Genomic DNA, 13,471 nt, shown 5'->3' with positions numbered 1-13,471 from the left:
TTCCTTTAGAATTGACTGGTTTTATCTCCAAGGAACTCTTGAGTCTTCTCCAACATCACAGTTCAAAAGCATCAATTCTTTGGTGCTCAGCTTTCTTTATAGTCCAAGCCTCACATCCATACATGACTACTGGAAAAACTGTAGCTTTTCCTAGATGGACCTTTGTTGGTAAAGTAATGTCTCTGCTTTTTAATAATTGCTTTGACATAGGTTAATATTAATTCATAGATTCCATCTCTTGGCTTACAATGGTTGCTCCAGCTCCATGATCCATCATGGATCCATCATGATCATATTCCCTCAGTAGGTAGGGGTAAAAATTGAAGGGAAGGATATGTTCAATTTCTTCAAGGGAAGAATGAAAAAAATGACACATTAAATTTCACTCATACTCAGTTCACTAGAACTGATCATGTGTACCTTTAAGAATCAGGCAATGCAGTTTTTACTGATGGTCTTATGTCTAAATAAAGTTTCTGTTACTATGTAAGAAGAAAATTTCTGGGAGACAATAGCAATCTCTAACTTATGCACTTATCAACAGAAAAGGGAATGAAAGCTAAAGTAGAAAAAAATTATTCATGGCATAAATGTAGAAATTTCTATGATTCAAAGATTTTTTTTAACACTATGGAATTGTTTCTTTCTTGAAAATTGTTACTAATGGCATTACTAGTATTAATAACCCTTCATTTATCTAATAAGAGAGTGTGCATGGTGATTCTATCTTATTTTTATGTGTTTTCTTTTGTTGATTTGTTGCTTTTTGAATTTTGTACAAAAATTTTTAATCCAAATATTAGAATGTGTTCATGAGCCTGACACTAAAAATTTGCAAACAGTGTTATGTTTTAATAGAGGATACAGACTTTTTTCTTTTTTCTTTTAGAAAGTAAAAAAATACAGATAAAAGTGAAATCCCTTGTCCATTCCTTTCCATTCCATTCCTCTCTAGATGCACCCCATTTCATGAATTTTGTGTATCAGTTGTGCATTATAATACTTTCTCTAATAATAATAGCAATGAGAGCAAACATAGTGTTTACTATGTGTAAGCATTCTTACAGGTGCTCTGCAAATGTTCACCCATTTTACTCCCATTGGTTATTATTTTGGTCATAATAACCAAAAGGTGGGTAGCATTATTATCTTCATTTTACAGATGAAATCTGAAGCACAGAGAGATTAAATAATTTCCACAATCATACAATCAATAGTAGTAGAGCCAGTATGCAAATTCATACATGCATTTCTCCAAAGAAGACATACAGATGGCTAACAAACACATGAAAAGATGCTCAACATCACTCATTATTAGAGAAATGCAAATCAAAACCACAATGAGGTACCATTACACGCCAGTCAGGATGGCTGCTATCCAAAAGTCTACAAGCAATAAACGCTGGGGAGGGTGTGGAGAAAAGGGAACCCTCTTACATTGTTGGTGGGAATGCAAACTAGTACAGCCGCTATGGAAAACAGTGTGGAGATTTCTTAAAATACTGGAAATAGAACTGCCATATGACCCAGCAATCCCACTTCTGGGCATACACACTGAGGAAACCAGATCTGAAAGAGACACGTGCACCCCGATGTTCATCGCAGCACTGTTTATAATAGCCAGGACATGGAAGCAACCTAGATGCCCATCAGCAGATGAATGGATAAGGAAGCTGTGGTACATATACACCATGGAATATTACTCAGCCATTAAAAAGAATTCATTTGAACCAGTCCTAATGAGATGGATGAAGCTGGAGCCCCTTATACAGAGTGAAGGAATGGAGTACATGCTTTTAAAATCACTAATAGGAATGGCTACTATGCCTCAAGAACACTAAGTGGTACTGTTTCATGCAAGTCCTTTCTTCAATTTCTATAAATGCTACCATTTGTAGCATTCTGCAACGTGACATGATGAAAATCTTTTTATATTTATCTTTATTGATTTATATAGATCTAGTATTTTCATTTTAATTGCTATGTATTAATCAATTGTATAGTTATAACACAGCTATCTATTTCCTAGACTATTTTTTAAATGTTTCTAAAAAGTTGCTATCTGACAAGGTACTAATAGGTTAAATAAACATTGGAGTTTTTAAACGAAAGTTCAGAGTATATCATGTATCTTCAAGGAGTGTATATTACTGAAGAATTTATTTCAAAAGAAATAAAAAACCATTTCCCTCCATTGTTCGAAGAACCCATCACAGTGACTGGAAGATATCTTGTTTAGACAATAGACACTTTGACTATCTTTCCTAAAATTTGGGACCAACCCAAGGCAGTGGATTGTTCTTAACCAAATCAAAAGTACTGTATGCTTTTTGAACACTACTTGTACACTCAAAATTCTTTTTTTTTATTTGAAATTTTTAAGATCAATTTATTAAGTTCAATGATGAAAGCCATCAGAAGAATATTCTCCTGAAAATTATTTTTTTCTTAGAAAAAAGAAAGGAACATCAACACCCTCTCAGCATAGCCACAGATGCTGTGGCAGTCAAGCCTCTCTGCAGACGGGAATAGTCCATCAGTTGGTCAAGTCACTCTCCCGGTCAGCAGGATTGTAGTCTGGATCATCTTCATCGTCCTCCAGCTCCAAGTCATCCATTTCCTCGAACACAGACTCATCTACCTCCACGTTGTTTCCGGCATCTTCCAAGAACTGGATATCAGATGTGTCAAGATTATGATCTGTTTCAAATAGTTGTCTCCCACTTAATTTACTTTTTCCTGCTTGCTCTTCTTCCTTCATCCGTTTCTTTTTAATTTCCAAGAGTTCTGCATCAAACTTGGCCTTCCAATTTAAGAAATCCCCAATTGTAACAGGAGTACCATGGAATAACTGCTTCTCGGCTTCTTCCGCTTCTCTTTCTTCTTGTTTCTTTTCTTCCTCTCTTCTAGTTTTCATTTGATCTACTGTTTCATTTAATTTCTCTTGCACGGTTGTCACTAAGGTGGAGATCATCACCACTCCAAGGTTTTCTTCTGCCTGTAATGCTAATAATTTTAAAATGTCTGCTACATCATTATCTTCTAGATTTAACCGGGCGAATATGTCATAAAGGGGAGCTTCATCTGGGTATTTTTCACTGTATGTAAACTTGAGGGTTGTCTGGACAGTTTCATCATTTTCTCCAGCCTCAGTTGTCACAGTAATGGTGAAGCTGGGTGGATTTTCTGATAATACTGTGAAGGAGTCAGGGTAGATGGACTCCAGAGCCTCCAGCTCGTTGCGCTGCTCCTCGCCGTAATCTGTCATCGCGGCCCTCGCTGCAGCCCATGGATCGCCCGGACACCCAGGCGGCGTGCTGCAGCCTGGACCGCGGCCGCGCTGGGAGAGCAGGCAGCGGCCGGGCGGGCGCAGGCGCAGAGTCCCAGGCGGAGAGGCCTGGGGCCCACAGCCAGGCTGGGCCTGCTGAGCAACAGCGCCCTCAAAATTCTTTTTATACTTTCCTATATTATGGAAGAATATTTTACACACTAACAAGTAAATGGAAACATCACTAACTGGTAACTATACTATTATTTTTATTTTTTCAGATGGTGACTGCAGCCACGAAATTAAAAGATGCTTGCTCCTTGGAAGAAAAGCTATGACAAACCTAGATAGAATATTAAAAAGTAGAGACATTACTTTACCAACAAAGGTCCGTCTAGTCAAAGCTATGGTTTTTCCAGTAGTCATATATGGATGTGAGACTTGGACTATAAAGAAAGCTGAGTGCCACAGAATTGATGCTTTTGAACTGTGGTGTTGGAGAAGACTCTTGAGAGTCCCTTGGACTTCAAGAAGATCTAATCTGTCAATCCTAAAGGAAATCAGTCCTGAATATTCATTGGAAGGACTGATGCTGAACTTGAAACTCCAATACTTTGGCCACCTGATGTGAAGAACTGACTCGTTTTAAAGACCCTGGTGCTGGGAAAGATTGAGGGCTGAAGGAGAAGGAGATGACAGAGGATGAGATGGTTGGATGGCATCACCAACACAATGGACATGAGTTTGAGTAAACTCCAGGAGTTGGTGATAGGGAAGCCTGGTGTGCTGAAGTCCATGGGGTCGCAAAGAGTCAGACATGACTGAGCAACTGAACTGAATTGAATTTATCAAATATTTACTAAGCATACATAATATGTTAGACACTTTCCTAGCAATATATACTAACTCTACCCCCAGATGTAGTGGGGGGATATCAAGAACAGAGAAAAAAATTAATACACAAAATAAAGGTTTCCCAGGGAATGTTACTAATTCAAATCAACATTTCCCAAGGTACAATTCTATAACACAAAGTTACCCAAAGTATCTTTCATGAAGTATTAAAAGATGTTAAGTGAAGAAAAAAAGAGATGCTTTTTGGTCAAATAACTGGGGAATCCTGGGACAAGGCAACTTAAACACATTTTCTTATGGCACAGATTTAAGTTTTAAATCTAGAAAATAAAAATTTTAAAATCAACAGAACCCCTCGGTTCCCACCTGAAGAGGAGATCAGTTTTTAATTCAGGAATTTGGTGAGTTAAGGTCAATCAGTGGTGAGACAAATTTAGTCTATTCATTATATTAAACACTGGTGACTCAAAGGTAGAAGCCAGGTATCTGAAACTGACCCAGATAAATAATATCTAAAATATCATTGCCCAAATGGTGTGCTGCATAGCACTAGAAATGTGAAATCTCTCTCTCTACACACACATATTCAAACACACACACGTGCATGTACTAAATACATGCATGTACACACACATCCATGACTAAATAAATTACTAAATCCATGAGCTGAATAAATTTGGAAAGTAATGTTTACTATGTCATTCTATTAAAAACCTTTAAAAAGGTCCTGGAGCTTTTGAAAATGTTGCATCATGTTTATAAAGTGGCAGAAATGAAAATCAGTTCTCAACCTGATTTTCTATTTATTCCCCAAGACTGGCCTTGCCTCTGCCATACAAAATAGAGATCTACCTTTTGAATGCCAGTTGGGATCCAATCTTTCATTCAACCAGGAAATGCTCATTGATCAAAAGATGTTAAGATACACCCAGCTGGATATGTGAGACAGAGTCCTGGAACCGAATGTAAATTGTCAGCTAGGACTGTGGTCAATGTGGATGTCCTTATCAGGAATCTCCCTTTGCTGACTTTGGGACTCAAAGGGTTACTTGAAAGGTCCATAACAATCTTCTCTCACCCTGCAGGAGACCTACACTACGGGCACTGAGAGAAATCTGAGTGTTCCGGCAATTTATGCCTGTATATGTCATTAAATAATAACCATTTTGCATAGAAATAGAGTTTCTTCACAGATTTATGAACAACCCCTTGGCCTCTTAAGATGACATGCACAAGGCTGAGACAAAATGATACCAAATTTTATTTGATAAACTAGCTAAATTATGGGGCCTGATAGGCTTTACTGCCCCAGATTTGTCACGCGTGTGGCCACTCTGGGGAAGCAGGTTGTTCCCTGGTGGCTGCACTGCACTAGCTTCAGTTCCGCCTCTTCATTCTCCCTCATTGTGTTTTTATCCTGATTCCCTGGTCCTCTTTCTCATGAGTTACCTTCAGTGCATGAAGGAATTATCTCAACTGTAGAATTTGTGACTGCATAAAAAGTCTAACAAAACATGTAATTTTATTTTACAGACCAAGGAATTAAGATGAAGAAAGGCTAAGGGCTTGTCCAAAATCTCACAAGAACAAAGGAAGCACTGGAAACTAGTCACTTTGGGTGTAACAATGTTAAGATACATGGGGACATTAGCTGCACCAAAATGAAATGGCTGAAATGTCATTTAAGTTTTATGCAGAGATTTTTTAAGTGCAAGCATTTAAGGGGTGGTTCATGCACAGCCTGCAACCTGTGTCATCCAATAGTAAAGCAGTCACTTCCTAGATCTTGCTTTATGCAGAATGGTGCAGGGCAACAAACAAGCATCCATACTTTGGAAGAGAAATTCTCATGGTTGGCTTCCTCTCCTTCAAGTCACAGCTAAACCAGCACCCCTTCAGAGGACCCTTTCTGGCCTGGCCACCAAAATACTCCCTGTGGTTCTGTATCATATTACCCTTTTATTTCCATCTTAGTACATATTGCATCCAGAAAATTAATTTACTTGCTTATTGTCTCTCCCTGCACTGCCACCCCCTGCATTGGAACATACAATCCTAGTCTCTCTTTTTACCATTGTGTTCCTGTTGCCTAATAAAGCATCTGGTTCAGAGAAGACACCCAGTACCTGAGTGGGTGAAGCCAAATCCAGATGGCAAATGGGCGGGGGAGAGACAAGATAGCTACAGACCTCTTGTGATCTATGTAGGTGACTGACGCAAGAAGACCATCGAGGAGAACTTCTGGACAATGGGGCACAGCCCTAATGGAAGGTAAGCAGTCAAGAAGAGGGTAGACAACAGAGGCTGGATCGTGGAGGATTAGATGCAGCCAGGGGAGAGGAGGCGGGGAATGGGGGGCAGTCAGGAGCCCTGGGAGCGGAGCTCTTCCTGACTCAGCAGAGTAGGAGTTGCCTACGGAGGTGTTATGCAGCTTGATCTTTGTTTAGACTGAGAACAAAAATGTTTCTGAAACACCAAAATCCTTTTCTCAAATCTCTATGTTGCCACTACCTGGGCTCTCTCATCTCTGCCGCCCTATGATGCCCCCGTCCCCAGCATGAGTCTCCCCTGACCAGGGGAGGAACTATGGCGCCTCAAGTGCATCCAGCCATAATTCACTTCTCCGCTGTGCCTTCTCCATCTAACGTCCTCTGCAGTAAGTAGAATCACGGCCCGATGACCACTTAGAAGAGTTATCAAGGGGAATCCTTAAAGGCAGCCTGCCAGAGTCTGGGAAAAGGAAATTTCAGGTCAGGCCACCAGGGAAGAAATCCATAGACGCTTTCCCCAAACAGGACTTAAGGTTTTAAAAATGTTCTGAGGGCAGAAAGTACATCTGCTGTGGTAGTTTTCTGCACCTCCTCCTCCCCAGCAGACCTAAAGCTTCACGTTTTTTGCTGAGCCATAAACCTCAGCTTTGTCAGTATCCAAACCACGGAGCCCAAATGCTTGTGTTTTACCCCTCTCCAACGGCATGCGTTCCCCACACCAGCTCCTAGAAGGATAAACTAAACCTGTGGCCAAATAGAGGGGTAACAATTTGCAAATAGCTGAGGGTGAATGAGGTTCTGGAGTTGCTACAAATATGTAGACAATCAGGCGCCTTTTGAATGTACAGAGAGCCACAGCACCTTAGTCAGATGGAAAGACTGAGGTTGGGACTAGCTCTGGAATACAAAATTACCTAGTTACTGGAGACGGTCAGCCTCTGAGGCTTTCCTGCCTACACTGGAAATGGCACTAATGTACCCCTGCACATCTTAAGAAACAGGGCTGACCTGCAGTGAGGTCAGGATCTCTGTGCTTCTCTTATTAACTGATTCCTGATGGTTTCTGCCAATCTTAAAGTGAAAATGACTGTTTTCTCCATTATATGAACTCATCCTATTTCTGAACTCTTTACTAAATTGAGTTTAATATTGGAGGTATGCATGGTAGATTAACACAGGTCAACAGAAGGGTATCTAACACTGGGGAGATCAAGGAAGCTTCCTGGAGAAGTAGATAACCGAGCTGACTTTTATAGTATGTGTAATGCTCTTGAGACAGAGAAGAAAGGAAAAGGAAAGAAAGGTTTCCCATGTACAGAAACACAAGTAGTTGCCCAAGCACCAACCTCCCTATTCATTTAGCTTCATCCAGTCCATAGACATTTACTGAGAAAGGAAGTATAGCATAGTGGTTAAGAGTACTCACTCTGGATTTGGATCTGCCTGCTTTCCAGTCTCAGCTCTGATATTTCCTAGTTGTGCAACCTTGACAAGTTCTTAACCTCCCTGTGATTCTACTTTCTCATCTACAAAATAGGGATAATAATAGAACCTCCCTTCTGGGATTGTTGCACAGAATAAGAGAATGAATATGTGTATAGTGTGTTACAGAAGTGTCTGCTATTATTATGCTTGTTATTCAGTGCCAAATATTTGCTAGGTACTGGAAACAAAAAGATGAATAACAGGCATAACCTCTGTCCTCACAGAACACATAGTTGTTTAGGAATATGTAGGTACAGTAAAGGGGGAAGTATGGAGTGCCATCATTCATTATACAGCAAAGAGCACTATATTAATAAACAGAAGCTAGATTAAGTCAAGGCATCAAACAACCCCCAAATCCTAGTGGCTTATAAGATTAACCAAATGAGTACATTTCATATTACTGCTAGATGGCTGGAGCTGTGCTCCAAGTCTTCTCAATCAGGGACCCAGACTAACTAGTTAGGCAGTTGCCTTGAGAGAGAGAGGTAGGTATTGTGAATTACATACTGGCTCTTAAAAGTCTCTACCTGGGTGTGCCACACACTGTTTCTGCTTACATTTCATTGGCCAGTGCAAGCCACGTGATCACAACAAACTTCAAGGTTGAGGGAACATGCAATCCAACCATGTGCCCAAAAGGAGAGAAATGAGAGCATCTGTGGATAGCCTTAATAATGGCCACCTAAGTTAGCATTACAGGGAGAGAAACTTCTTTTGGGAAGTAATATTTTAGCTGAGAGCTCACAGTAAAACAGGAATTAACCTCTCACAAGATGGGATGGGGTGATTCCAGGCATGGTTTGAGAAAACTAATTAGGCAGAGTTCAATAGTGAGGTGGCCAGAGAGAAGGCTGAGAGGTTGTCAGGCCAGATTGTATAGGACCTAGCATACTATATGTGGGATAAATTGAATGAAAATCATCTCAAAGCAATATTCTGTGCATGTTAAGTTGTTTCAGTCATGTCCAACTCTTTGTGACCCCATGGACTGTAGCCTGCCAGGCTCCTCTGTCCGTGGAATTTCCCAGGCAAGAATGCTATAGTGGGTTGCCATTCCCTTTTCCAGGGGATCTTCCCAACCCAAGGATCGAACCCACATGTCTTTTGTCTCCTGCATTGGTAGGCTTGTTCTTTACCACTAGTGCCACCTGTAAAGCCCTTTCTTGAAGCTAAGATGGCCACAAATATGTTTGAGAATTAGATTTGCATTTTAGAACATAGTTTTGTTTGTGATATGTACAATGGATTAAGATGACTAGACAGGAGGTCTAGATCAGGGGATACTGATTAGGACAATCTTGCTGGGATGCAAGATGAACCAAGAAAGAAATATGTGATTAAATGTAAATCTAAGGAGCATCTTAATATAAGCAGAGCATCAAGGATGGTTTCCCACTTCCTGATTTGTCAATCAGTAAGATGGTGATACCATTCACTGAAGAGAATATATAGGATGAAAGGCAAGATGAAGAGTTTAGCCTTAGAGAGATTGATTATCCATGATAGGCTTCTAAGTTATCCAAGTAGAGATATCTCAAATGCAGCTAATTTGTAGGTGTGGGAATCAGAAGGGAGGCCTGAGTAAGAAAAATAAATAAAGGAGTCATCAGGATATGAAGGTTAACTGAAGACATAGGTGTAATAATACTGTTCTGGAAAGAATGTGCAAATAAAAAGAGAAAGGCGTAGGCTCCCTTAAAGAACATCAGTGTTTAAAGGGGAAGAAAGTCTCAGCAAGGAGGCTTAGAGAGATGTCTGGAATGGGGCTTGGGGAATAGGAGAGAGCGGTACCAAGGAAGTAAAATGAACAGAATATTTCATAGGGGAGGATCATTAGTATGATGCTGCTGGAAGATCAAGCAAGAAAACAGCAAATAGGAAATTTCTGATAAGTAAATGCCAATTGGAAATTGGCAAGAAAGAGTTATTTGGCCATGTTGTCAAGAGCAGCACTAGTGTAATGGTGAAGGTGGGAGGCAGATGACATAAAAAAGATAAGTAAACAGGAGAGAAGGAAATAGAGTCAGTATGGCCAGTGTTGCAGAAGGTTGGCTTTGATTGGGAAGAAAGGTAAAAGGGATCTATTTTATGTAGCATGCTGTGCTAAGGCGCTTTAGTCATGTCCAGCTCTCTGCAACACCAGGCTTCTCTGTTTGTGGGATTCTCCAGGAAAGAATACTGGAGTGGGTTGCCATTTCCTTCTCCAGAGGATCTTCCTGACTCAGGTATCAAACCCATATCTCTTTCGTCTTTTGCATTAGGAGGTGGGTTCTTTACTACTATCGCCACATAAGATTGAATCTAGGACATTTCTCCTGCCTTCCAGGAACTTAAAATCCAGTAGAAAAGAAAAGATAAATCCACAGTGAAGAACAATAAGGCAATGAGACACTGAGTTAGACAGTTTGGAATTCAGAGGAACTAGTTCTCCTTGGTGATAGGGTCCTCAAGGAGAAGTCTCAAAGAGGAAGCTGTAATCTGGTCCCCAGAGAAACAGTAGACCTTTAGGAGGAGAGGACATTCCTAGAAAGGGAAAGAACATACATAAGAACACAGACATGTGATAGCATTTGAGGAACAGAAAGTAGTTCAATCTCACTAGAGAGGAATAGTATATTTAGAAAGGAGTCCACATTTCATAATTTTCAAAAGGTACCGTGGGGAGCTCTAAAGTTCCCACAGAGGTGTCCACAAGTAAATATTCTACATCAGGGGATGGTAAACTATGGACCATGGGTCATATCTGGCCTACTGGCTATTTCTGTAAATCACATTTTATCAGAACACACCTGTTCCTTACATACTGTGGATAACTGCTTTCACAGTGCAATGGCAGAATTGGGTAGTTGAGACCAAGACTGTAAGTTCCATAAAAGAAAAAAATAATTACTATCTGGCCCTTTCCAGAAAAATCTCATCAACTCCTGTTCTAGGTAATGGAGGTCTTTCTGTTCATATTCTTAAATCCTTTTCATTTATTTTCATCATTTTTAGTAGAATCCTTTGTAAAATACTTTAGATGGTCCTTGCATAGACAAAAGATGACAGAGTTACATGAACTAAGGCTTTCTGCACCATTTTACAAATAAAATGAAATAAATGCCTTGTTTTCTTTTTTTCTAAAGAAAAATAGGATTGAGCTGTGCTGAGATGACTCCAGCATTGTTGTAAACTTAAACTATGGCACAAGGTTGCCAAACAGGAATGACTGCAGGCAAGCTCTTTGGTGCTCGCCCATATCCGGTTTGACTCGCCTCCTGGCACAAGGGAGGATTATACTTGCCTGCCCCCACCATGCATGTTGACAGCGTTAGATGTTTAGTTCTACTCAGTGGTAGATGTGTGTGTGTCACTTTTGGACAAAAACACTTAATTGCCCAGAGGGAGGCTCACAGGGATAACTATGCCCTATCCCAGCCCTCAGTGATAATGTGTTGAGAGAGCCAAGTGTACAAATATGCAGTAGCCTACATCAGTGAGGCTCCATGTAGAGACTGGTAGCCTAAGAGAGCTGCCCAGATCAGGAGCAGCCCTTACGTAAGGAACATCCCTTTTAATGTTAAGTTCCTGAGATTTTGATAGTGTTTGTTACTGCAGTGTAACTTATCCTATCCAGACTAACACAATGGCCTATGGAATGTTTGTCAGCAGAAGAATGCTTTCCTCCATGTTATAGCATTCCAGACCCACATACTTTAAAGCATTTCAATATTTGAAACTTTATATTTTCTCTCTTCAATACCAGGCTGTCATTTTAAGCCATTATCAGTATGTTCCACATTCACATTCACTTATAATTTGTTGCTCCTAATCTTCTGTTGCTCCTAATCTTCCTAACCCCATGGAAAAGAAATGCAAAAAGGCAAAATGGTTGTCTGAGGAGGCCTTACAAATAGCTGTGAAAAGAAGAGAAGTGAAAAGCAAAGGAGAAAAGAAAAGATATTCCCATTTGAATGCAGAGTTCCAAAGAACAGAAAGGAGAGATAAGAAAGCCTTCCTCAGCGACCAATGCAAAGAAATAGAGGAAAACAACAGAATGGGAAAGACTAGAGATCTCTTCAAAAAAATTAGAGATACCAAGGGGAACATTTCATGCAAAGATGGGCTCAATAAAGGACAGAAATGTATGGACTTAACAGAAGCAGAAGATATTAAGAGGAAGTGGCAAGAATACGAAGAAGAACTGTACATGAAAGACCTTAATGACTCAGATAATCACGATGGTGTGATCACTCACCTAGAGCCAGACATCCTGGAATGTGAAGTCAGGTGGGCCTTAGAAAGCATCACTACGAACAAAGCTAGTGGAGGTGATGGAATTCCAGTTGAGCTGATTCAAATCCTGAAAGATGATGCTGTGAAAGTGCTGCACTCAATATGTCAGCAAATTTGGAAAACTCAGCAGTGGCCAGAGGACTGGAAAAGGTCAGTTTTCATTCCAATCCCTAAGAAAGGCAATCCCAAAGAATGCTTAAACTACTGCACAATTGCACTCATCTCACACGCTAGTAAAGTAATGCTCAAAATTCTCCAAGCCAGGCTTCAGCAATACATGAACTAAAAACTTCCAGATGTTCAAGCTGGTTTTAGAAAAGGCAGAGGAACCAGAGATCAAATTGCCAACATCTACTGGATCATTGAAAAAGCAAGGGAGTTCCAGGAAAATATCTATTTCTGCTTTATTGACTATGCCAAAGCCTTTGACTGTGTGGATCACAATAAACTCTGGAAAATTCTGAAAGAGATGGGAATACCAGACCACCTGACCTGCCTCTTGAGAAACCTGTACACAGGTCAGGAAGCAACAGTTAGAACTGGACATGGAACAACAGACTGGTTCCAAATAGGAAAAGGAGTACATCAAGGCTGTATATTGTCACCCTGCTTATTTAACTTATATGCAGAGTACATCATGAGAAACGCTGGGCTGGAAGAAGCACAAGCTGGAATTAAGATTGCTGGGAGAAATATCAATAACCTCAGATAGGCAGATGACACCACCCTTATGGCAGAAAGTGAAGAGGAACTAAAGAGCCCCTTGATGAAAGTGAAAGAAGAGAGTGAAAAAGTTGGCTTAAAGCTCAACATTCAGAAAGCTAAAATCATGGTATCTGGTCCCATCACTTCTTGGGAAATAGATGGGGAAACAGTGGAATCAGTGTCCGACTTTATTTTTGGGGACTCCAAAATCACTGCAGATGGTGATTGCAGACATGAAATGAAAAGACGCTTACTCCTTGGAAGGAAAGTTATGACTAACCTAGATAGCATATTAAAAAGCAGAGACATTACTTTGCCAACAAAGGTCTGTCTAGTCAAGGCTATGGTTTTTCCAGTGGTCATGTATGGATGTGAGAGTTGGACTGTGAAGAAAGCTGAGTGCCGAAGAATTGATGCTTTTGAACTGTGGTGTTGGAGAAGAGTCTTGAGAGTCTCTTGGATTGCAAGGAGATCCAACCAGTCAATCCTGAAGGAAATAAGTCCTGAATATTCATTGGAAGGACTGATGCTGAAGCTGAAACTCCAATACTTTGACCACCTCATGTGAAGAATTGACACATTGGAAAAGACCCTGATGCTGGGAGGGATT

At 40.4% G+C, this 13,471-nt stretch overlaps 2 protein-coding genes across 3 annotated transcripts in view; both read right to left on the bottom strand.

Annotated features, from left to right (window-relative positions):
• METTL15 (methyltransferase 15, mitochondrial 12S rRNA N4-cytidine) overlaps positions 1-13,471 on the bottom strand; it is a 366,840-nt gene that overhangs the window by 63,590 nt on the left and 289,779 nt on the right. The window lies entirely within an intron of this gene.
• Positions 2,365-3,427, bottom strand: LOC133054801 (RWD domain-containing protein 1-like). The gene has a single exon (XM_061140121.1). The coding sequence runs from the start codon at positions 3,266-3,268 to the stop codon at positions 2,537-2,539; it is 732 nt and encodes a 243-aa protein (XP_060996104.1). The 5' UTR covers positions 3,269-3,427; the 3' UTR covers positions 2,365-2,536.

This window comes from Dama dama, chromosome 1 (assembly GCF_033118175.1).
Source record: "Dama dama isolate Ldn47 chromosome 1, ASM3311817v1, whole genome shotgun sequence".
Taxonomy (NCBI): domain Eukaryota; kingdom Metazoa; phylum Chordata; class Mammalia; order Artiodactyla; family Cervidae; genus Dama; species Dama dama.
Note: the sequence above shows the minus strand (reverse complement) of the source record. Positions and strands in the feature narration are given on the sequence as shown.

Bases quoted from the DNA above. Each gene is read 5' to 3' on its own strand.
- LOC133054801 (XM_061140121.1), bottom strand. From the start codon at position 3,268: ATGACAGATTACGGCGAGGAGCAGCGCAACGAGCTGGAGGCTCTGGAG.